Source organism: Nomia melanderi, chromosome 1 (genome assembly GCF_051020985.1).
Source record: "Nomia melanderi isolate GNS246 chromosome 1, iyNomMela1, whole genome shotgun sequence".
In the NCBI taxonomy this organism is placed as follows: Eukaryota; Metazoa; Arthropoda; class Insecta; order Hymenoptera; family Halictidae; genus Nomia; species Nomia melanderi.
The window spans coordinates 15838723-15863295 of NC_134999.1; the positions used below are offsets into that span (position 1 = coordinate 15838723).

The 24573-nt window shown below is 39.4% G+C and overlaps 1 protein-coding gene across 1 annotated transcript in view; it reads right to left on the minus strand.

Annotated features, from left to right (window-relative positions):
• Positions 1–665: 665 nt before the first annotated feature.
• Positions 666–24573, minus strand: part of LOC116429544 (disintegrin and metalloproteinase domain-containing protein 10) — a 334086-nt gene continuing 310178 nt past the window's right edge. The window contains exons 13-17 of the mRNA XM_076365457.1: positions 21912–22079; positions 12102–12229; positions 10534–10648; positions 8645–8779; positions 666–3181 (exon numbers count right to left, since the gene is read on the minus strand). Coding sequence (XP_076221572.1) covers positions 2477–3181; positions 8645–8779; positions 10534–10648; positions 12102–12229; positions 21912–22079 — 1251 coding nt within the window. The 3' untranslated portion in view covers positions 666–2476. The remainder of the gene's footprint in view (positions 3182–8644; positions 8780–10533; positions 10649–12101; positions 12230–21911; positions 22080–24573) is intronic.

A 24573-nucleotide genomic window follows, 5' to 3' on the forward strand; every position in this document is an offset into this window, starting at 1 on the left:
TCAGGGTAGTCCCAGTCGTGGATGGTGCTAGGCCAATGGCTGCGAATTGTGTTAAATATGCCGAGTAGTTATTCTTTAGCTTCTTTCTCTGATTCCGCCTGTGTCTCCATTTATCCGGTTCACTTGATACTTTTTAATACGCGCACTATTCCATTACATAAGTAAAATAAACGGAAAAGGTCAAAGCCGAAATATACGCTTTACAGATTAGCGATTAAAATTGTCACAAAAAGTAATTTTCAAAATTCCTATGGGACGCCAGCTCTGGCTTTTCCAGATATAAAAAAAAGGTTGTTCGAAAAAGGGAAAGAACTTCGCCGATTATATGATGAAACTGTATTATGTACATGTTTAATATTCATATTGTATTATACTTTAAAATAACGAATTCTGTTGAGTATTTTGACAAATGTTTATAAGAAACTACGAGTGTGTAGAAAAATGTAATACGAGACACCAAATTTTATATTTATTTGTATTCTAATTTATTAATCTGTATTTATCAGCATATGATTGTTTAGTTTGTGAGTTACCTACAAATGGAAAAGAGCTTTCACATGAAGAAGCATATCGTACCATCTGTCGTGAGCAATGGCTACAAACATTTCATGTAGCTTGAGCGTTTCACCACTGATGACGCCACTAGCTCAAAACTACGATCATATGAGTTAACAATTTATTCCCATTAAATTAAATGTAAAAAAGTCTGAGGCTTGCATCAACATTTAATTCAATTATGGTTTAATATATCATTTCATTCTTTCAATCAGGAACATTAGGGAAACACGGGAGCGCCACATCTATATCCCATAGTTATGTTATAAACAACTATAGTATTTATTATTAAAATAAGTAGATGCACTTAAATTAAATTCTATATAGCAAATGATCGAAGTACAGGTTAAATGCAGGATACAGAAATAAAAGGTTTAACTCGATGGCAATAATCATTCGCAGGGCGATAGTGAATGATGACATACGATTTATTGTACAGTAACAAGTGTTCATTTATATACACATCTACGAGTTCAGCGCTGGACTCTCCACCCCCTATGTTTGGTCCGCTTCTATGCGAAGAGCAGTCTGACTACACGGAATCACAAGAATCCACATCGTTCCGCAAACTTCCCGCGCGCGAGCACTCACCCCCCTTACACCCCTAGAAACTAATCTATTGCGACAGCGGTACAAGAGTCTGTACAATATTTACACGCGGATCTTTGGCGCCCGATAACGCTCGGTTCCCGCCGGAATCGATCGTTTTATTACACGAGTAGAGATAAAATATTGTCTCCTTAGACCTAAGTTTAGTACACAGTTCTGGAAACCGTTCCGTGGACTCCTCTCCGAGCGAAAATTACAATTCAAGCGTTGCGCCACGGTTCGGACACGAAACACCGTTTCCCACAAACCGTACACACCTACAAAAATATACAGCTTTCTTTCAAGAAAAATACGAAGCACCGCAATCGATCAGTTTTCGATTTTCCGTATTGCTATCCCCCTTTACCGTCTTCCATTCGCTCGGAGGATTCTCGAGAAACGAAAAACTGGTCGAGGATGGTGTCCTTATAGTATCTTACAGTACAGGCAACCCTCTTGTAACACACAGCTTCCAAAAATTTCTTGTGTGAAATCGTGTTAAACGAGCCTCGTCGCTCTTCCTGTCATTCTGTGGTAATTCAGCTTGAACCCTTTGCCTCGGAAGTTTTTCACTAGAAATATTTGAACATTTTCTGATGAGGCACAGACGATATTTTCAATCTAACTCGACGAGAAATCATATACATTGAGGAGTAAAGCTATTTTATTTCCCAAATTGATGCTTTATACGGGGTATAATATTAAATATCAAATTTTATAGTTTTACTGTCCTTCCATCATTATTCTAATGTAGTTTAATTTCAACCCTCCGCCTCGGAAGTTTTTCACTAGAAACATCTGAACATTTCCTGATGAGATAAAGACACTTTGTGAAACTATCGACGAGAAATCACATACATCGAGGAACAAAGCTATTCATTTCAATATTCCTCAAAATGATGCATTAAACGACGTATATCAAATTTTATAGTTTTCCATGAAATCAAGGTGAGTCTCGAGTGCAAAGGGTTAAAATTTACTAAACAAAAATCATGTTACCTAGTGCTGCGGTACAGTGTTATAGAAAGGTTTCCGTAATTTTCTCACCGAGCTGCGAAACCGTGTAAGTTGCAGCGTTAAACGATGTTTCAATTTATCTCGTCGTGTCGTAGAAGGGCTACCTGTATTCAGTTACACGGTAAACAAGTCGTACAACAAATAAAGATGTATTATAATGTCCAACGAGAAGCAAAACCCAGAGTGAATCTGATTCACCGGAATATCGAGCCGATATTCGAAACTCCGGCAGAAGAACACCGAAACGATGCGAATGGCAACGAGAAGCTTGGACGCTTCCACGAAATGGCTTCTAGCTCGCGAGGTCTTCTCGGAACTAACTGTCCGCCAGTAACACGGTCAAGTCGGACGTCTGAATCCTGGTCTCCGACGATTCTCCAGGCGTGTCCGGCGTGTCCGGCGCGACCAGCGGCTCGGTTTGATAGCTGTCGCCCCTGCGGCAAGGGTTGACGATCGTCTTCGACGTGGTGCAGAGTTTCTCGACCTGCCCGCTCCTCTTCCACGCGGTGTTCCTGGCCGATTCGCCGTTGTTCGGTTTCCTCCGGCTCGGCGAGGAGCCGTTGCTCGGGTTCCAGAGGAACAGCAGGTAAATCCGCCTCCAGCCGTCGAATGCGTTCATCGAGTCAGGTTTTCCTCCTCTTTGCTCCTCTTTGACGTTGCACTTAGCTCCCTCGCTGGTGTTTCTATACAGTTGCTCGACCTCGTTCGAGGAACGCTCCTCGGAATTAGCAAGAGCAGCGTTGCTGCCCAGGAACCGGGAGACCCAGCCGAAGAACCCGTTCGCTTCCGAGGACGCGTCCTTCTTTCGGATCGGCGACGCGATACTCTTCATCGTCTCCACGATCCTCTTCTTTAGCCGCGAGATGCCCATCGAGTGGATCTTCCGCACGGACGAGCAGTCTTTCGCTGGATCGTCGCCGGTGTTTGCGGGCTGGCCAGCTGATTTTGGACGGCTGTCCGTCGTGGACAGAATCTTGACGCGCGTGTTGCGCCGTTTGTTCAGGAAACGTATCACGAACACCTGAAACGAAACGAATAGTGAGGGAATTGCTTTCTAATCTCGTGTTCGTCGGTTTTTGGAAAGGCTTCGTGTTGTCGGTCTTCCGTGTTTTATCCTTGTAATTTTGCGGTTGTGTTTTTGAGGTTGATCTTAACCGTTTGAGTGCTTGAGCGCTATAGTGCTCTTGTGTTGTGATAAAATTGCGGAGAGCGTGGAGGCAGTTCTGTTTGTCAGTATCAATTATAATTCTCTTACTATGGTTTTCGAAAAATAAATCAAAGTAAATTTATTTGAATGAATGTTATTTTTTGATATTTCTCTGTAATAACACAATATTTGTGATCTCATTAGATAGCTAATTTTATTCATTTTTTTGCATGCACACCCAATCACTTCCGCATTTTTGGTAAATATCCACAAAAGTTGTTTAGCATCCAAACGGTTAATGATAGATAGTATTTTGCATGTACTTTACTAAACTCGTGTTCTTTATTTAACACGTTCACTGCCATGAGAAACTTTGGTGTTTCATGTATAACTTATTCCTTTAAATAAAAGGGAATTATCAATTATTTGGTAACAATTATCAGGTTACGATCCAGTTATTCATATTATTAAACATTTTCATTCGACGCCAGTTATCTTACGACAATTGTTCTCAAATAATTTGGAAGCTCCAGTCATCGGTGACTACTGTTGCAGTCAACGTGTTAATTGTTCTCTTGTCAATGTTTCAGAATCAAATTTCGCGAGTGAACACTAGGGTTCTGCTTTTAACAATCATTCGTCTATTAACACTAGAACTACCGTTTAGTTTCTTTGTTTTGCGATTATTGATATCTTCAAAGCATTGAACATTCAAAACGATTTTGAAAATTCAACTTGAATATTATAATGAATGTCTGAAGAAACGGAGAATAATCTATTGTTACAATGTTTATATAATAACAATATGATATGTAAGGTAAAATCACCAGTTGACCAATTAAGAAATTTTCTGTGTGAATATTAATAAACGCTTGCCTCTTTATTAAACAAAGAGACTCTACGTGTGTAGAGTGCAGTATTCCATACTGCATTTCCAAAAGTTTTTTTAGACTCTTAAATTTTGGGCCCTACAAACAAAAACATTTTAATCATTCCTTTTATTCTCATAGGTGACTGAGAGTCACGTGGTATGATTCGTTATAAAAACACGTGGTACGATTATGGTTAAACGAAACTACAAATACACCTGTGCTTGTTCTCATCAAAGCCTTCCATACCCACACTATTTTCCACTATTATAAAAGAATAAATCTTACTATAACGTATCAGTAACTAATACTGAATTTATGTTTAAAAAAAATGAATAATACTTAGATTTTCCAAATTCAGTTTAAAATTCTCGTCACCAGTCTGACACGATGTAAGTCAAAGGGTTAAGGAGGATTTATTTAACACTATTTCTACCGAAGCTGTCAAAAGACACCTTTCGAAATTTTATCTTAAAATTATTTTCTAGGTTTAGTTGTATATTCTGAATTGACTTTTCGACTTTTGCAATAACGATTATAAAACTAACCCTTTGGACTCGAGAGATTCTCAATTGTAGTATGCGATAAATAATGCGTAGTATGCGTTCTAATAAGATGTAGACGAGATACTTCGAAATGAATTTAGCTTTAGTTCCCTAATTCATAAGTGATTGTTAAGGCCACTTACAGCCTTAACGTTTCCTCCGACCCCTTAGAACCATCGTACTTTTTAGTTTGTATACACTTTTTATGTTTTCTAAGGCTTATTGTGCATTTGGTAGTTTTTTCGGAATAATAGGAGCCTTCGTCCCGTTCACAACTTGCAATCGTCCTTACGGTATTACGAGAAGGGACCGTGGCAGCCATAAATCCCTGAACCCATAAGGCCCGCGATTATTGCTGTAGATTTTCTTTGCCTATTGTTTACATCTGGTGTCCAGTCACCAGTATTTTTAACTCTCTTGCCCGTCCGTTAGCATGTGTTACTAAGGCCAAGCGTTTCTTGCTTTTTACCTGCCACGGTCGGCGATTGCAAACGGGACGAATTAGTTATTAACTTTAACAACTAGGAAGACCAGAAGGGAAGGGACTGTGTCTCCCTTCCACAACCATTTTAGATCGAAAAGGGCCAACCAGAACGTCTTCACCCCCGTGAAGACGACATTGCTGAGGTGTCGTCGAAGACGATTCTGGGAGGCCCAGGGAGTCGAGAATCATAGTTGGAAACAAATAGTCAAACAAGCAAATAGAGAGCATCGAACATATTTCGAGTCACTACACTGATTTTCACAAGTAAATACAGTCCACTTCACAAACCTAAAAATTCGCACAAAGTTAATTCGGCGTGCGACGTACTAGTTTAACTACCGAACATAGTCGGTGGAAAACAAGGTACACGACAGTGATTTCTTAATAATTTCATTTCTTAATAAATTCATTTCAAGAAAATAGCTTTAGTTCCCTAATTCATATGTGATTTCTTAATAAATTCATTTCGAGAAAATAGCTTTAGTTGCCTAATTCGTATGTGATTTCTTAATATTTTCTTTCAATATCTCACGTATCGATGCAGCATACGGAGGGTAATGGTAAATACCAAAGTTTATACTGTTGCTCTATCAAATCATCTGGGAGTTGCCTTTCGAGTGCAAAGGGTTAACTATAAGAAATGTCCAAAATTCAATTGAGATATTATTACACTGAGAAAACGATTATCAGCTAAAATTTCTAAAAGTGTCTTTAGACACTTTCGGTAGAAATAGTGTTACAGGAATAAATCTTGCTATAACGAAACGCTCGAAATTCTCGTGGCAGTGAACGTGTTGAAGTCGAAATAAAATCAACTCGGTCTCCTTCCTCTATTCATATATTATTTCCCGACGTTCCCGTCTTCCCGCGAGATCAACCGCGGAAGAAAAGGCTTTATCATTACATCGGCCCGACAGCGAGCTCTCGCGGGATACGGTTTATAATATAATTCGTCGCAGGCTCGTGTTACTGTCGCCGCTCTAATCCTATCTCCGGATGAATTTCCGGCTGCTTTGGCGGCGTCGCGGGTCGGAAGTTAGCCAAGTTGCGTGGAATCGAATTTACAATATATTTCCCGCGACACCTTCCTGCGTTTAATTGCCGTTCGGTTAACGTCCCTGCGGTTTGTCGGACATATTTAAGCCTCTGACATTATCCCGTCGATAATCGTTGAATTATCGACACCAGGACACGCCCTCGGTGCTGCTCCCGCGGTTCAAAAATTATTTTATCGATCAGATTCAGACATTTAACACGTCCCGTGCCAGACCGGTTTTTGAAGACCTTCCGCTCAGGCTGCGTGGGGCGTATTTGTTTCTGGACTATGCCTTACAATGATTAAGATAATGCAAAAATCATAACTATCAAGGAAAGGGTGTATAGTTGAAGATTCATAACACCACAAAGCAATAAATTAATTTTTTTTAGGAATTAGTTTAACAAATATCTGGTTGAACATTACTCTACCGAGCGAGTCGCATCCTCGCACATAATATTCTTTTATGATGTCTATATTAGTTTAAAATAAAACATTTTAGTTGAAATATATTTAATATTATATTTATGTGACAAGTTTGCATATAATCAGGAAGGGATGTTACGGTGAACTTTGTTAAAACATGGCAATCATAAATGTGGTTTATCCGCACAACTATCACAGAATGTTGCAACTTTTACAGTACAGTTTCTTGCCGATTGGGAACCGAATTTTTTAACGTTAAAACAAATCGCAGTAAAAAAAATGACTACTACGCTGCGTGGGGCGTATACACGATCAAATAAACGTCGCGGCAATAGTATTAAGATGCCCATAATTGACTGCATAATACATTTTTAATAAATTCTTCATTTTACAATGACAATACCCAATGGCTTGAACGGAAAGTTCAGCGTGGGGCGATGATTTTGATGATGATTTTGTAATCTACCAACAACTCCAAGCCATATTTATAGTATCCCTAGCACAAATGAAAAATGTTTTGTATATTTGAGATCTTAATAAATTCAGTTCTTGTAGCTTTTATAAAGAAATTTTAAAAATATGGTTCAAGTGATCTGTAGTTCTAATGTCAACCCTTTGTACTCGAGAGGTGACTCACCACCTGATTCCACACAGTAAAACTATAAAATTTGATATTTAATTATACCTTGTACAACTCATCAATTTAAAACGTATTCAAATAAAGTAGCTTTGTTCCTCAATGTACCTATAATTTCTCTTCGAGATAGTTTCTAATAATATGTGAAATATATGAACACATTAAAATAATATTTCACACATTATATTAACGTCATTTTACATAAAATTCATATAACAGAATGATTAAAAAAAGCAAAAAATACATAATGCATAACAAGTACAAGTTACTAATTATTAATCAGTTTTATTTAATGAACTTTCACAAACTGTTAGACGAGCAAAAGGAAAATTCATTAGGAATCGTTGAAACTTGAAACGTGCAACTACCGAGTGCAAAGGGTTAATAAACGGAATTATGGTTATTAGAAAGAAGTTTGTAAAAATCAGTTTAAGTGCTCGATAGTTCTAGCGTCAACGATCTTTTCGAATCCCGCTATACATCTGTTGTAAGATATATATTGTGACTCGTGTATCGAGCTACGTTGACGCAACAAACTTTTTTTCTTCGAAGCACCGTAGTATAAAATTCCGAAATGTATCGGAACGTAGAGGTAGGACGGAATTCGCCGATATTTCTTTACTTTTTGCCCGGCTTTCCGGATCGCCGAAAAATGGGCGAATTCTATACGTCGACGGCGAACACGTGTGCGCGCCGCTCGAACGTGTGCCGAGAGAATGATCCGCGCCCGCGTGCTGGCAAATCAAATTGACCGATTCGTCGTTCAGCCGACGGTCGAATATTACACGGAGAAGTTTGGAGGGGTCCGCGAGAAAAACAAAATATCGAGAAATCGGATCGCCGCTGTACGTTTTTACGGAGTTCGCAAAACAATTTCCCGCACGAGACTCGCCGGAAAAACGTGTAACTTCCAGGGACAGGTGCGATTTTCGCCATTGACGAGACATGGTTCTTGAATTGTTCCTAATCAGTATTTAACACTATTCCTACCGCGAGCAGTCAAATGACTGTTTTTAAAATTTCGATTAGAATTTCCTATAGACAACGTAATTGAATCGCCTTTATACTTCACGACTTTTCCTGAAATGTATGTATAAAACATTTTTCAATATTCACGCCTTTTTTTATTGTTCATTTTCTGAGAAAAATTTGTAGTCTGTCTTAAATACCATGACCAGTCATTTGACCGGTAGAACGATTTATATCTTTTTGTAATAGTATTCCCTCAAAGACTCAATTCCGAAACTATAAAGTCGTTACAAACGAAAGGAAATGCAGTTGTGGCATGATTTTAGCCTCGTTGTGCCTTCGATTCTAAAGAGAAGGAAACTGTTACTCACTGGAATCAGCATCAGAACGAAGCTAATTATCACCACGATGTACCAGAAGTCGGTCAGCCACCTTTGGAAGCTTGCTAAGCTAGCGTCCGACAGTAGGAGTCTTCTTAAAGTTGCCAATGGTCCGCTGGGGTCCACCTGGAATCATCATCCGCATTAACGCTAAACCTACCAGACGGGTCGAAATGACCCATTCCTGATTTCTTCTTTTTGCAGTTATTAAAAGGATAACAGATGTTTCTCTGAGAAATTATCCAAGAGATTGATTTAACAATACGCAAATTGAATTGTAAATCGATTAACCTTTTGAGGACGAATGTCGTCATTTTACTGACATCAAGCTTTCATATTTCGAGTACGAAGTTGTGAACAAACAATTGATTTCTTCAAATAACAAGAGACCAGTGTTTAGTTTTCTTTTTCTCTGGCACTTAAGACTTCGATGTACAATTTAATTTCCCTTGCGAAATGTTTTCAATACTTCAAGGAATCCTTGTCCGTAAAGGGTTAAAGTCTCGATAGATCCATCCATGAAGTTGCTATAGAGGAATTTCAAAAAGTCAATTTAACTGTTCGGTAGGTTTAGTGTTAAAAAGTTTTCTAATTTCGGTATTAACCCTTTGCGGACGAAGATTCTTCGAAATGTACAAAACTTTCAAGAGATAAAGGTAAATTGTACAGCAATTGCTTAATTAATAGAAAAAGAGTCAAATATGAACATTTCGTGACTCTCGCTTACCATTTCGTTCGATATAACAAAATTACGAAGTGTTATATATAATATTAAATTTCGTATAATGCGTCAATATGTGAGACACTTATATAAAAAGCTTTGTCTCTTAATTTGTATGTTTTCTCGTTAGTTCTTTTCAAATAGTGTCTGTCTCATCGGAAAATGACGAATATTTCAAGAAAAATTTCCAAGTGCAAAGGGTGAACGTCGATTCAACCTTTGACGTCGATAGTTGTGCATATTATAGTATAATCTAACTTAATTGCACAGTAATTATCGCAATAACTTAAAGTATGGGTGATACAAAGGAATGCTTCAGACAAAAGTTGTAAAATATAGAGCTAAACATATGGTGGTTAAATTTTTCTTACATTATGGGGATATTATGCAGTTTTTCCAATGACAATGGATACTTTACGCTTCGATTCAAACGTTGTGTAAACAGAAACGGAATTTATTCGTACAAAATCCTTATTTTTCAAATGAAAATCATTTTGTATAGCAAGGATTCTTTAGCAACACGTTAACTTTCAATTTTCATTAGGCGAATAGTCGAATTATGGGGTTTTGTCCACAAGCGGCCGCACTGTGAGCCGTAACGAAAGGGTTAAGAGGATTCTACTGGCGCTAGTACTTCGTTTCGAAAATTGAGAAGCTAAGAATCAACTTCTAAAAAGGTTTCTTAACCTGTTAACTGTGAAATTTAATTTAAGAAATCTTTGAAATGAAATAATAAAGTATACTCGTTTGACGCAGACTAAATGAACGTACAATATATTCTAATGAAAAGCTAAATCGAAAAGAAGAAAAATTACATGTTCATCTGAAAAACATAAACAATATATCGTTGAAAGAATCAGTATCATTTTGATTTTAAGATATATACTTATCAAACGCAGTTAACTGGTTAATACTTTACCGACCGGTACTGGTAAACAGCCGATTGATCTACCGATTGATAAAATGTTAAGATGAATTTTAAAGGAAATCCAACGACAAAATCCTCGTGAAAGTTTGCTATCGGAAGTTCGAGCTTCAGAGTCTCCGAATTCGTAAATAGCGACGGGACCAATGATTAAATTGATCGTGTTCAACCTGACCGTGATTCCGCTTGGCGAAGACGTCGATACGAATCGGAACGGATTGGACAGAATCTTACCTCTCGGCATCTTTGGAAGACGTCACAATAGCCATTGTAGTCGTTGCATGGTGTGCCTGGCTTCGACAGCATGTCAGGAATATCGTATGGCGCCGAGTTCCATGCGAACGATGATCTGTAAAGGAACGGTTCTCGTCTGACGTCTGGTTTATTTGATCTGTGTCACTACATTTCACTATCTCCCGGCAATGGTTCGTCATCATTTACGATATAATTGAAAATTGATTAACACGTTGGCTGCCATAAAATCACCAGCGTTTTATGTATCGCTTAATCTTTCTGTAGGAAAGATAGAGGAAAAATTATTAGTTATTGAGAATTACAATTCTTTCGTTACACTAGTATCTAGTTATTTATGCTATTCAATACTTTTATTCGATATTAGTTGTCTTATGAGTTATAATTATTTTCTTATAATTTGGAAGGTTCGGTTATTGATGACCATCGTGGCAGTCAACGTGTTAGGACTGTGATCTCTTCTTCGATTTCAGTTCAAACAACAGATTGTGTTCAGTATCGGTGAAAACTTTCCAATTTGAAACTTTTTAGATTGAAATATACATATCTTAGAGATTATATACACAAATTATTAACCATTCCGAGGAATCCTGTTATTAATTACAACTAATCCATCGATAATAGTAAATATCTTCCGAACATTATATCTGCAACATGGAAACACTTCGAACAAATACGATTAATTCAATTCATAAACGTTACATTTATATTATTCTCTTCGCTGAAACAATTAAATTATAATTCATATTCAATCAAAATTCCAATCAATTTCAAATCCCCACAGCTAATCGAATCGAACTAATTAATAAACACCAAAATCTCAAATTCCTATATTTAAGCAACTCGTACTCTACCTTTAAATAACAACCAAACAATTCTTTTTAACACTAGGAACACGTGCTCCTCTGTGGATTCACTAAAGAAACTGATTTAGTAATACTCAAACTGAATTATAAGTGAACTGAAATCTCAGTAGCTGCATTCTTAGAGTTCCTGTAGACAAATTTTGAACTTCTTAGAGTTCCCATAGACCAATTTCGAAATTCTTACAGTTCGTATAGACAAATTTCGAAATTCTTACAGTTCCCATAGACAAATTTTGAACTTCTTAGAGTTCCTGTAGACAAATTTCAAAATTCTTAGTTCCTACAGACAAACTTCGAAATTAGAGTTCCTACAGATGAAATTCGAAATTCTCAGAGTTCCTACAAATTTCGAAATGATTTGACTTCTCGGTAATTCTAATATAAATAAAAACTCCACGAGCATGGAGTCGCTGAAAACGCGATCGAAAGACTGCGCGTGGAAGGATCGCTCTCAGAACGTAGCGCGACTGAGGCAAAGTGGCCGCGATCGATCAAACGATCACGGTTTCGCGCGGTTATCGCGAGGTCTAATTTCTTCGCGGCGGTCGCGGGAGACACACCGCTATTTCAGGCGCAGAAACTATTCCTGCGCGGCGCGGAGCGACTGACGCAGACATTCGCCGGCGAAACCGCGCGTCTACGATATATATATAACAACGAATCGGCTCTCTCAGTCTCACTCACAGGCATGGTTGATCCTCTCCCGGCAATTTACAGCACAGTTCGCAGCTCTTGGTTGGGGGATCCTCGGGGCCGGCGATGCACTGACAGGATTCCAGGCCATAAGCCAGGCAAATGCTGCCGGTGCATTCCTGGAAGCAATGCAAGAGCCCGATAAAGTGTCAGCCTACATGCATAAACCTCTAAATACGAGGTAATTTCCGTGCGGGGGACGCGCGAGGGTTCCGGGGCCCACCGAAGATAGATAAGCCACTGAGTCAAACGTTATTCTCTTAGCACCGCGGTTTCCAACCTGGAGGCGCGGACTATTGCCAGGAGACGCTACAATTTTTAATTAAAAATCCATGTTCATACGATAATACCTGGAAATAAGTAAACTTCATATCGGAACGTAACAGTACCGATTCAGGGAAGTAATGTTGATTTTATAATGAAGTTATTAATATTTAAACCATATTTGTATTATTATATCTATTATAGGGAGGCGCTAAAATTTTTAATTAGAAATCCATGTTCATACGATAATACCTGGAAATAAGTAAACTTCATATCGTTACGTAACATTACGAATTCAGTGAAGTAATGTTTATTTTATAATAAAGATATTTTTTAAAACGTGTCTATATTATTGTACCTTTGCACTCGAAGTTTCTAACTAGAAATATTTAAGACTTTTTGACGAGACAAAGACGATATTCTTTGAAACTAACTCAAAATCACAAGTACATTGAGGAACAAAGCTATGTTATTCCAATATTTCACGTATCGAGGCATTATACAAAGTTCAGCATTAATACTGGAACTACCAGATGTGACAAAACGAGCCATTCCTGACTCCTGTTACAATTATTGAAATCTGAATAAATACACAGTTAGAAGTTTTATAAAGAAACTTAGAGAAGTCAGTATAAGTGCTTGGTAGTTCTAATGTTAAATATCAGAGTCTACAGTTGTACTCTATCAGATCAAGTGGTGATTGAGTCAACTCTTGAGTGCAAAGAGTTGAAAGATAGGGAGGCGCGGATGAAGAATTTTTTCTAGATTTTTCCTGAATTTTCATTTTTTTTCGCGGCCTCGAACTGTTCCCAAGGCTCTAACTGCCAAGACAACGTTACAGTTCCTAAGGCAATACTGTGGTAGCGTCCAAAGCGATCATTTATTTCCTAAGGCGATACTGTCGGTCCCAAGGCAATAGTATAGTTCCCAAGGCAACACTCTAGTGTCCAAAGCAATGTTCAGGTGCAACGGAAACTGTTGCAGTATTCAAAGCGATACTTTAGTCACTGATGCTAGTTCTCAAAGCAACATTGTTGTGGCAGATACTGTAGTCTAGTAGTTCGAGAAGCGATACTATTGTTATTAACACTAGATCCACGGACGTTTATTCTACACTTTATTCTGTTGCTTCTAGAAAACTACGGGTTCGTTTATGTAGATCGCGGAAATTGGAGCTTCGAAGGTAGACTGTTACAATGTGTATCTGCATAATTGCACGAATCGGGATCGACTTAAATTGCTACTAAATTGTAGGATACGAGGAAGGGCAAGCGTGGTGGTAGGCTCAGAGGTTACTGAAACGGCATGCTACATTCAATTTATTGAGACTGAAGGTGTTAAAAGATGCCCTGAAAGTTTTACTTGAAATTATTTCTAAAGTTTAGTCGTATATTTCGAATTGACTTGTCGATTTCTACAATAACGCAAAACTTGAAATCCGATGATTTGACCGGTACGCTTAGTGTTAATGTCTTGGTTAGGTAAATTTTGTGTAAGGCATCAACACGTGAAATATACAAAACACTTTTGTCTCTTAATTTATGCAAGATGTTTTTTCACGTCAATTGCAAATTAGTTTGAGTGCAAAGCGTTAAATGAACGAAAGAAAATTCAGAACATGAAATTCGATGATTTGACCGGCACATTCAGTGTTAACCCCTTGCCATACAATGACGACTGAGACTCGCGATGAAGATTTCTAGACCAATTTAACAAGAATCAATGTTTTTCATTACCATTACAATTATTTTACTGGTATCAATGTATTATCTTCAACTGAAATTTTCCCTTCAAGTAGAATGGGCAAATTTTCTTGCATTTATAAGAGTCAACTCCAAATCGGTGTGGCGTCCTTTGTCGGAAGTCGATACAGAGCATTCAGAAAATTGGAACACACGTGTGGAAATGGTTTCGCAGAATTGTTCGCGAGCTCCTAAAGGGATCTTCGATCGCCAGGCATTCCAAGGTCGATCGTCAGTTTCCTTCTAATTATTAATTTCTATTTCTGTCATCACCCTCTTAGAACTAGAAAAATCTAACGATCGCCCTATGTAAGATTTCTCTTCATAAAAATAGAAAAGCGTGATTCAGTTTCTAAATAGAATCGAAAGAAGCGATCTCTCAAGCAAGTTTTTACAAAAGCCGGTACGACTGAAACGGTTAAAGATCGCGTTCCTGTCCGCAGTTTCATTCGCCCACCTGGAACATCTTGGTACCATCGACCGAAGCGTTCCAGACCCCGCGAAAGTAATTTTCGAAATTATGATACCTGCTCGCGGGCACCTAACCATGGAGCCGCGTATCGCCGGGAAACAGCGCGCGACGCTGGCCCAGCGAGCAGTTCGGTTCGTCTTGTATGCGAACGGCACGTCCCAATTCCCTCTTCAGCGTTTCCTCCCGTGTATTCAGGCCTTTCTCTTTCTTTATTGTCTTGCCGAACGTGAGAGCACCGCGGGAAAAAAGAGATCCAGTCGTGGGACATGAATGCGCACTTGCGTGCCGCTCGAGGAGGAACGGCCTCCGCCGGCGCCGTTCGTGCCGGTTAGCTGACACTTGGCTGCAGCGGAGCGATACGACGTTCCGTGCCATTTTTCTTTATGCATTTTTCACGCGCTGCTCTCCGGCACGGCACTTCGGGCATTGTATTAAGCGGTTAATGGACGGGGCCGCGCTGAACAGCTTATTTAATATCGAGAATTAAAATCCTCGAGGAATTACGGGGCCGCGAATCAATTTTTAAGCGTGGCATCAAACTCGAACCGGAGCAAATCTCCATAAAGCCGGGAATGATTTTCTTTATAGATTCCGGCGCGAACAACGTTTTACTTAGCGGATGATAAACGGTGTTATCCGAGGAGTCGTTTAGTATTGTCGATCAAAATCCTCAGGAGATCGTGTAACTAATTTTTAAAGACGCACCGAGGATTCGAGGCAGTTATTGTTTTAAAGAAGTCTCTTGGGGAAAAGTTGGACAGCAATTTCTTTTATGTATTCTACTAAACAGCTAATAAACATCGTTGTCTGAGAGTCTGCTCGATGGTGAGTATTAAAGTCTTCGGGAAGTTGCAAAGCGGAGCTGCTCGACGCAACAGCGGAGTAACGAGTTGAACAAATCCTCTACGAACGAGCGGAACAACAATCGACTCGGACGAGAACTGAATTATCTTCAGGATTTTATTGGCGCGCTGACCCCGATAGCTGTTGCGCTTCGTTTCCGCGGGGCGAGGGTATCGCGCCGCGCTCGAATCACAGGTCGGCTCGTCCAATTATCGGAGAAACAGGCTGTCACGATCTCACATAATTACACGCTGTCTTCGCAATGAAGGGAAGCTACGAACATCGAACAATGCAACATGGAGTCATCCGCCGTCGTAAAAAGCTCGACTCCTCGGAACCTCGCAATTCAACTTTAGAAGTTGAACATTCGAAGCTTCGAGGCTCAGCGTTAAATCCTCGCGAAGCCAATTTGGGCTTCCTAAGAAGACAATAAACTGTAGGATTCTTTAAAAAAGTTGATCTTTCTGATCAAGGGAGAAGATTCCCTAAAGAATCCTCCCTTAATCCTCTATAGACTCATGTGAATTTGAAGTCACGCATCAATATACCGGATTAAATTGATTTATTTAATTTCTTACCGCAAAATGACGAATGAAATTGACTAATTAACTTTAACTTTTATACACGCAGATTTAAACACTCAACATTAGTGTAATTTTAAACTTACAAAATATATCCGTTTTAATAAAATGATTAAGGCTATTGAATATATTCTCAATTTGTATTCATAGGTTAATATTTATTAATTTAATATTATTTTCGCAGATTGAATTTCACAGAAATTTCACGGATTGAAACGTTAACCTTTTACGGACGGATGTCGGCGTTTCGATAAGATGAAATGTTCGAATTTGGAAGACTAACTCGCGAGCAAATGATTTAATTGGTCGAATAGCAAGAGATCAGAGCGTGGTTTCCTTTTTTTCTATTAACCCTAATCGGATGTGACTTTGAGTCACATTTGAACTTTTTACTGTTCTTGATTATTTCATATCACATTTCTAAAAGTTTCTTTGGGCTTTTAAAATTTGAGCCCTATAAACAGAAACAATGACGTTTTAATCATTCCTTTTATTCTCATACGTGACTGAGAGTCAGATCGTGGTGTGATTTGTTATAAAAACACGTGGTACCATTAGGGTTAATTAAGCAATTAATAAGTAATTTAGTTTCATATGTTGAAGACTTTGTATGTTTCGAAGGGTTAAGAACTTCACCCTCTGCACTCGAGAGGTGACTCTCAGTTACCTTGATTTGACATAACAAAATTACAAAGTGCTGTATATAATACTTCGTTTTGTATAATGCATCAATATGTGAAATATTTATATAAAATAGCTTTGTTTCTTAATTTACGTATGTTTCTCATCAGTTCGTTTCAAATCGCCTATGTCTCATTGGAAAGTGTCGAATATTTCTAGTGACAAGCTTCTGAGTGCAAAGGGTTAAAAGTGTATTAAAATCCAGAGAGTATTGCTTATTACACATCTCCTACACAGTACACACATTGAAAATCCTACAATAACAATATGATATCTGAATTTTTCTATGTACAGTGACATAAGTTGACCTCACTGAAAATTGCCATCCGCACAATTCAATTTTCTGAAAATTAGCCAGTACGCGATGTGTTAATATGCACAACAAACGCCTCGAATCTTCGATCGTAAAACCTGCACCGTTCAACGCCTCAGCTTTTACAGCTCGAAGTGTGAGGCCCACGAGTTGAAAGCCTCAAGGCTTAAGCCGCGTTTACAGCTTCCGAGGCTGCGGGGCCGGGAGTCATTTATAAAACGCTACGAGTGATCTCTTCCGGTTTGCAGCTGCGAGCAGAAACATTCGATTACGGTCGGCCAAGCGGAAAACACGTTTCGGCCGCACACATGCAACAGTTCGAGGGTACGCGCCGCTGGGTCGGGGATCGATAGCGCGCCGACATGCCCGGCTTCTAATATGCAAGTACAATACCGGCGCCACGGAGACGAGGATAGTCAGCTGCCGGTCGTAATTTGCTTTCGCGTTTCCGCGTCGTCGCCGGACAAAGAGCGCCGGACGACCACGCTCTTACCTCGCCCATTTAATCTCCGCTGGTCCACGCGATCGAGAAGGTTCAACCGAACTTAACCCTTTCGGTGCGGAGAAGCCGGCCGCGGTTATACATTCGTGGTACGAGAAAGTTTTTGTCGTGCTAGGAGGCGATCTCTCTGAGGTCGTAATAGGAGATTCGGTTCGAGCGCCTGGCGCGATACGGGACTATTTTTAAGAAGTGCTTAACACTATTCCTACCGCGACCAGTCAAATGACTGTTTTTAAAATTTCGATTAGAATTTCCTATAGACAACGTAATTGAATCGCCTTTATACATCACGACTTTTCCTGAAATGTATGTATAAAACATTTTTCAATATTCACGCCTTTTTTTATTGTTTATTTTTTGAGAACAATTTGTAGTCTGTCTTACCTACCACGACCGGTCATTTGACCGGTAGAACGATTTATATCTTTTTGTAATAGTATTCTCTCAGAGACACAATTCCGAAACTATAAAGTCGTTACAAACGAAAGGCAATGCAGTTGTGGCATGATTTTAGTCAAAAAGTGCCTTTCAGGGACTGCTTTACGGTACTTCCAAGTATTTACAGTTCTCGCTCGCCTATCGGCCTCGGTAAAATTGGTAAAATCTAAATGTCGGAGATGGCCTTTACAGGTATTTTTCAATATCATAAATAATAATGGTTAATCGATAAATGCATGGATTTTATATAAAGAATCCACGGGAGAAGAAATTTCGAGGCGGGAATTTTTATTTCAATTGGCAGAAGAACTTGCCATTGAATATCAAAAAGAACTAGAGTTAGGCAAAGAAAATCAAGCAACACCCGTCACAAATACAAGTACAGGTTCACGCGAATGGAAACCATGCCAAATAAGATATTGCACAAACAATAAGACTACCAAAATCTGTCTAAAATGTAAAAAGTACGTGTGTGGGAAATGTACAATCGACAAACTTATTTGTAAAAAATGCGGAGAAAACGAATAAAATGTAAATTATATACTTCTAAATAAAAGAAACTATACTTGTATACTGTCAAATTGGCTATTATCTTCATTATATATTAAAAAATATAAGTTGTGCTGAAGACCAGTCATTTGACTGGTCGCGGTAGGAATAGGTATACGTGGAGTGTCGGTAGGAATGGTGTTTAAGCACGTGGCCCGATGGTGGACCATAAATTAAATGTCCCATCGCTGGCGAAAGCGAGGCTGCACTCAGTCACAGCCGCGTAGAATATATAATAGATCTTGTATTTTAAACCGTGTCACAATAAACATACTCTTTATTTTCGATAGTAATTTTACTGTTTCTGCCCACTGCACCTTTGGTATAAACCTTCAAATTACTACAGTTTTCCACAAGAGTGGTTGCACTGTACGGCAGCGTACGCTGCGAAAACGTGTTTTGCATTCATAGAAGTCTATGATTGACACTAAACTTTTCATTCGGACCGCGACAGTCATTGGCGACTGACGCGGCATTTAACGTGTTTCAAAAACATGTCTAAACTATTTATACTGCTTTGTCATAACCTAAACCAATCCCCGGCCGAAAAACGATTTCGAAGGAATCTTATCTCGCGAATCAGACGGAAAGGCAGACGAAACAGGCTCGGCGCTTAACGTTTTAAAATCATATCTATTGTCGTATTAATAGAATTTAAATGTTTTATTTTTAAAAAAACATAGGAATAGATAATTGAATAAAATACAAATAAATAGAAACGATATAGCCCGCAGTGTACAGGTTTTTTCTCTTCTCAGGTCAGCGCAACTCTCTCCAAAATCTCTCGCCATCCGCACTTAAAAATCATTCTCTCCCCCAGAAGCATTCTTCTTACTCACACTTCCAACAAATTGTTCAACACACCGTACTCTCACCACCGCGCGCTCATCATCCTTGCTGACGCATCCCTCGGGAAAACACAACAATCCTTGGGCCTGCTCTCCATGAGTTCCTTCCTCTTTTATGGCCCTCAGAACACTCGCTGTCCCACTGTCTTAAAACTACGATACTACACTAATTCTTCACAGTACATTAATTAAAGTAAATGGCATTGATATAAATAATATGTTTCAATTGCACAAAATTAAAACAAATAACGGCTGGAGTACCCAGAGAACGTTCCGTAGATGCCGCCAATAGGCGACGGTAGTACCGAAAGAGTTAATTCTCCCTCGCCCGTCGCGAAAGAAACGTCGGTTCCCTTTTATTTTTCAACAGTCCGCGGTGCCGAGCACTGCATAGTCGATGATCAAGATTTCCACTCGAGGATTTAATCGGATCTTGTTATCGAAGATTTTTAATCCTAGAGATTCCTTCGATGTTTCTTTTAACCAGTTAAGTGCGTTCGACGAGTATACACGTCATCTTGAAATTCAAAATGCTACTAAGTTTTTCAACGATGAGTTATTTATTTCTTCAGATAAACATGTAATTCTTCTTCATTTTGCTTTAATTTTTCATTAACACATATCATAGGTGCATATCTCCTGCGTTTGACAAGTATACGATTCATTGTTTAACTTTATTGCCCGTACAATTAGAGATTTTTCAAACAAGATTCCACAGTTAACAGATTAAGCAACTTCTTTGACGCAGACGTGCTTCCATCGAGCAGCCTCTGGGATTTTTGTTTGAGGATTCGAATGCTTGTGTGTTTCGTGTAGGACTGTATTAACACTGGAACTACCGGATGGGTCAAAATGACGCATTGATTTCATTTTTTCTAGTTATTCAACAGATAAATGTTTCTCTGAAAAGGCACTGGAGAAACTGGTGTAGCAATATACAAACTGAAGTGCAAACCAACTGAAGTCCCTATAATCGCACTGTTGAGGTAACAAAATAATTTCAATAAGACAATTTAACAAGTTGAATGCCGCACGAGCAAAATAGGCAAATCAAAGAAATATAAAATTAAATCATTTGATTGAATTACATTATTATTACATGTTCATAGTTCATCTAATCATAGTTTAACTCAGTGAACCATAATAATCCGATTCGGCATTCAACGTGTTAACTGCTCGGTAGTTCTAGTGTTAATCTTCGGTGTTTCATGGACACTTCCTGATTCGATAGATTCTTAACTACGATTGCGACAAGATATAAATTATAAGCTCATAAAGACGAACAAAGTGTTTCATTCAAAGATCCAGAAGATACGAGAATTCATTTTGTTTCTTAGGCTGAAGATATCGCTTAATTTCCCTTTCAGTAGAATCTGATCGTATCAGAAGGGATGTCACTCCGTGTTATCCTCCTGTATCTGCAAACAGCGTCACGAAAAGTTCACTCGAACCCTCGTTTGTATTCCCGCCGCGGTTTAGCTCCCGACTCGATCGAGCGTCTCAGAGTTTCCCTGACGGATGAATATGCTTCCGCGGGCTGAAGGGTGTTTCATTCTGCCTACGCGTTCGCCGCGGAGCGGAGGCTTAAATCTAACCTCTGAGACCCGCGGCAGGGAAAGAAGACGGCGAGAGACGAGGAGCGCGAGCGTACGAAAACGCCGCGCGTACATTTCGAGATCGCTCCCCGGGGTTTCCTCACTGAACCGATCGTAAGCTGGAGGGGAGCTTCGATCGTTTCTTTCCCGGATTTTCCTTTACCCCGCGATCGACGACTAATGGATATTTGAACGCGTAACCGATCACAGAAGCCGCGAACCGGAATCTCTTCTCCGAACATCGTTGCCTGTGGTCGTTGAAAACGCGGACAAAATTTCGGACAGTTCAATTACGCGGGATAAACAAAGACGAGAGGGTGCCGTTAGCTCTGTAACGTTGATCCCGTTTATATTCCGGGTATTACGTTGCCTACGACCGTAAGGAAGGCGAACAGGGTCCAATGAATAAGAAACTAACCAGCCCAAGGCTGGACGGTGCGGAGTAAATCGTAAATTCGCGCGGGCAATTCCGGCGAGCTATCGTCAGCTACAACGATTTCATAAATTCGTTCATAAGCTTGATGAAACGGGACTTAGAACAGTTCCGGGAACGCGTTGTTCTTCATTTCGCTTGCAGGTAAATCTTTATTAGAGCGGCTGCCTCTCCCCGGAGGTGTTCCGCGATGAAAGTATAAAAAGGAGAAAGGCGGGACGCGGGGAATCACCGTGAAAGGCTGAAGTAATTCGGTGTAATCTGGCTCGAGTTTCGTGCGCCTACGGGCACGCCCTAGCGGTCTTCGACGATAAGGACATCAACGATCATAAAGATCTGCACGCCGCAAGTTTTCCCAATGCACGCGGAATCTGACAGGCGAATGGATTGACCACTTTCGTAAACTTCCGCTCGTACATCAACGGCTCGCGTGAAAAGGTGGTCCCGAAGAGACGCGGTGGAACTTTGCCCCGGAGCGGGGACGAAGGAGGAGGGGGATGGGGGTGGAGAGGATAGAAAGAGAGACATGTGTACACTCACCCCCATGTAGCAGACGAACTCATTGTTGCATATGGTCTTGTTAGGTTTGCTGATGGATGGCGGACACTGGGGACCACGGCCGTCACAAAAGCTCGCATCTCTGCATCCGTTGTCGTCCCTGCACTTATCGCCGTTGCGCAGAGTACAGCCCGACGTGCAGCATGGGCCCTGAAACAGGAGGGTGGACACAACAGTGTCTATATATAATACAATCAACGGTACATATCGCTGAAGACCTCGACAGTTAATTATTTTATTTAATTTATCGTCGCCAATTACCGTGGACGGTTGCTGAAACGCAGAACGATATAACTATTGTACTTTCCGGTCCACTGTGCACGACGGTTAATTGCACAGTTTTATTAATCGTTGATTTCTCTCTCTCTCTCTCTCTCTCTCTCTCTCTCTCTCTCTCTCTCTCTCTCTCTCTCTCTCTCTTTCTCTCTTGCTGCTTTATCTCTCTTCTCGGAAATTCATGATTCATGGATCCTCTGATGCTGCGTGTGCAGTGCGTAGCATTGTTTTTTAAAGGCCGCTTCCCCCGCGATTCAACGACTTCGGTTATCGGCACACCCCTTTGTCGATCGCTAATTTATTTCACCACGTGTCGATGATAATGCTTTTTGCTGGAACGCGTACCGCGTTGTCCCACGGGGTATTGTGTGAACAGGATGTGAACAATATTCTCGTTTTTTCAGGTGATTTGGTCGGAGAGAATAATGGGATACATTGTCGCGGGATATTCGAGAAGTTACTGCAAACATGTCTCCATTTCGAAATATACATACTAGAAACGCTGTTTTTAGTTTTACTGGAATATGTTTTTTACTTTGATGTTTTCCAAACTCACTTTTCTTCTATAACATTTTCGCCGATTTTCAGTAGCATAGTTTTTCTTTCCGCCTCCATTTGTCAGTTTTTTTTCTACTGACTTCCGTAATGTTTTCCAATAGCCGTACCGTTTTTCCGTACCATTTTTTTTTGTTTTTATTCTGAAGCCGTTTTTCTAAACATTTTTTTCTGTTCCGAAATATTTTTCCTATTTTTCTGGCCTGTCTGATTTTGAACCCGGAGCTATATTTTTCATAGGATTTTCCCTATTTGGAAATATTTTTCTCGATATTATTCTTTGCATCCGATTTTCCTTCCTAAATCAATTTTTCCCTAAAGCTTGGAATAATTTTTCCGATTCCTCAATTCTGACTGATAAAGTATTCATTTTTTCTTCTTTCTATTTTAGGGGGATTCGGTTTTCTCCAGATTCACTTTTCCGTTATTTTGGAAATATATTTTCCACCCTGTGAAAGGAAGAAAATATCTTTTGGGGTCTTCAGAATCAATTTTTCCCATCACAATATCAAATTTTCCTCCACCGCACTACTCCTTTTCGAAAAGTTTTCTCCGTCAATTTTCTCTCTACTGGGATTTTCCTGACAGAATTTTTCTGGACATATTATTCTTCCCCCCCCCTCCCCTCATCATTATACAACTACCTTTTTAGTATCTTGGAAAATATCCTCTATCAATCTTTCACCAAGAGGGAGGGATAAAAATGCTTTAACGTATGTTCCTCCACTTTTTGTTAATTAATATTTTTTAAAAAATATTCCTGTATTATTATAATAAATATTATAAATATTCTATTGATAGATAGATATGATTTAATGAAAATTTTCTAAGAAAAACGAAACTTAATAATAACGAGGAATCGAACCCAGGAACCCTGAGGGTCGAAAACAGACATGCTACTCACCGAGCCACTTCGCTTTTATTTTTAAAATATTTCACATTTCGTATATACGAAGCTGTAGTATGTTCCTAAAATCCATTATACTTCAGCTTCACGTGAAATTTTAATGAAAATCACAAGCCAATCGATTTTAATACGCGCCGGTTAATTTAATAATCGTTTCACCGGCTAATAACTACCGTTGCAGTTCAATATACCAGCAAAATAAACCAGCAAACACGCTGTTCCGTACGTTCTCGTGCTCAGTCAAGCTCGTAACTATTATATTAACCAGTAGTGTATGCCGTACACCAGCGCGAACAAATAAACTGATTGCAGTCGATCGGGGAACTGTAATTAATTAATGCGTAAGCCGAGTACCTTCGAACGAGCCGGCTCGTATACGACATTTGCGCGCGTCTCGAGGCAAAAACAACGCAGCGACGTTATGCTTCCTTTCAGCTCCCGCGTATAGACATACAGCCAATGGTTGAATATCGCAGCACGATATAATGCAATTAAACAAAAAATAATACGAATGTTTCCGCTGTGAATTATGTTACTTCGTTATTCTCAATTTATATTCCCCCTCATGCTTGAACTCTCACATAAATTGAATTTCAAAGGTACCATTGTACAAACGCAGAATCATTTCTGCACAGACTAATTCAATTAACCCTTAGCGGACGACTCCTTAAAGTAAAACTTGCAGCGTATGAAGCTAAATGATACATCGAATGCTTAGACAATAGAAAAATAGGAAACTCTACATTGTTTTCTCTCTCTCTTCAAGTAATTAAATCATACATTTGCAATTTAGTGCTCCAAATATGAACATTTGAACCGCTTTGAAAGTGGCCTGGGTCCATTTAAAAAAGATTAAAAAACTAGTAAAAAATCAAATGATTATTCAGAATTGTAACCATTATAACG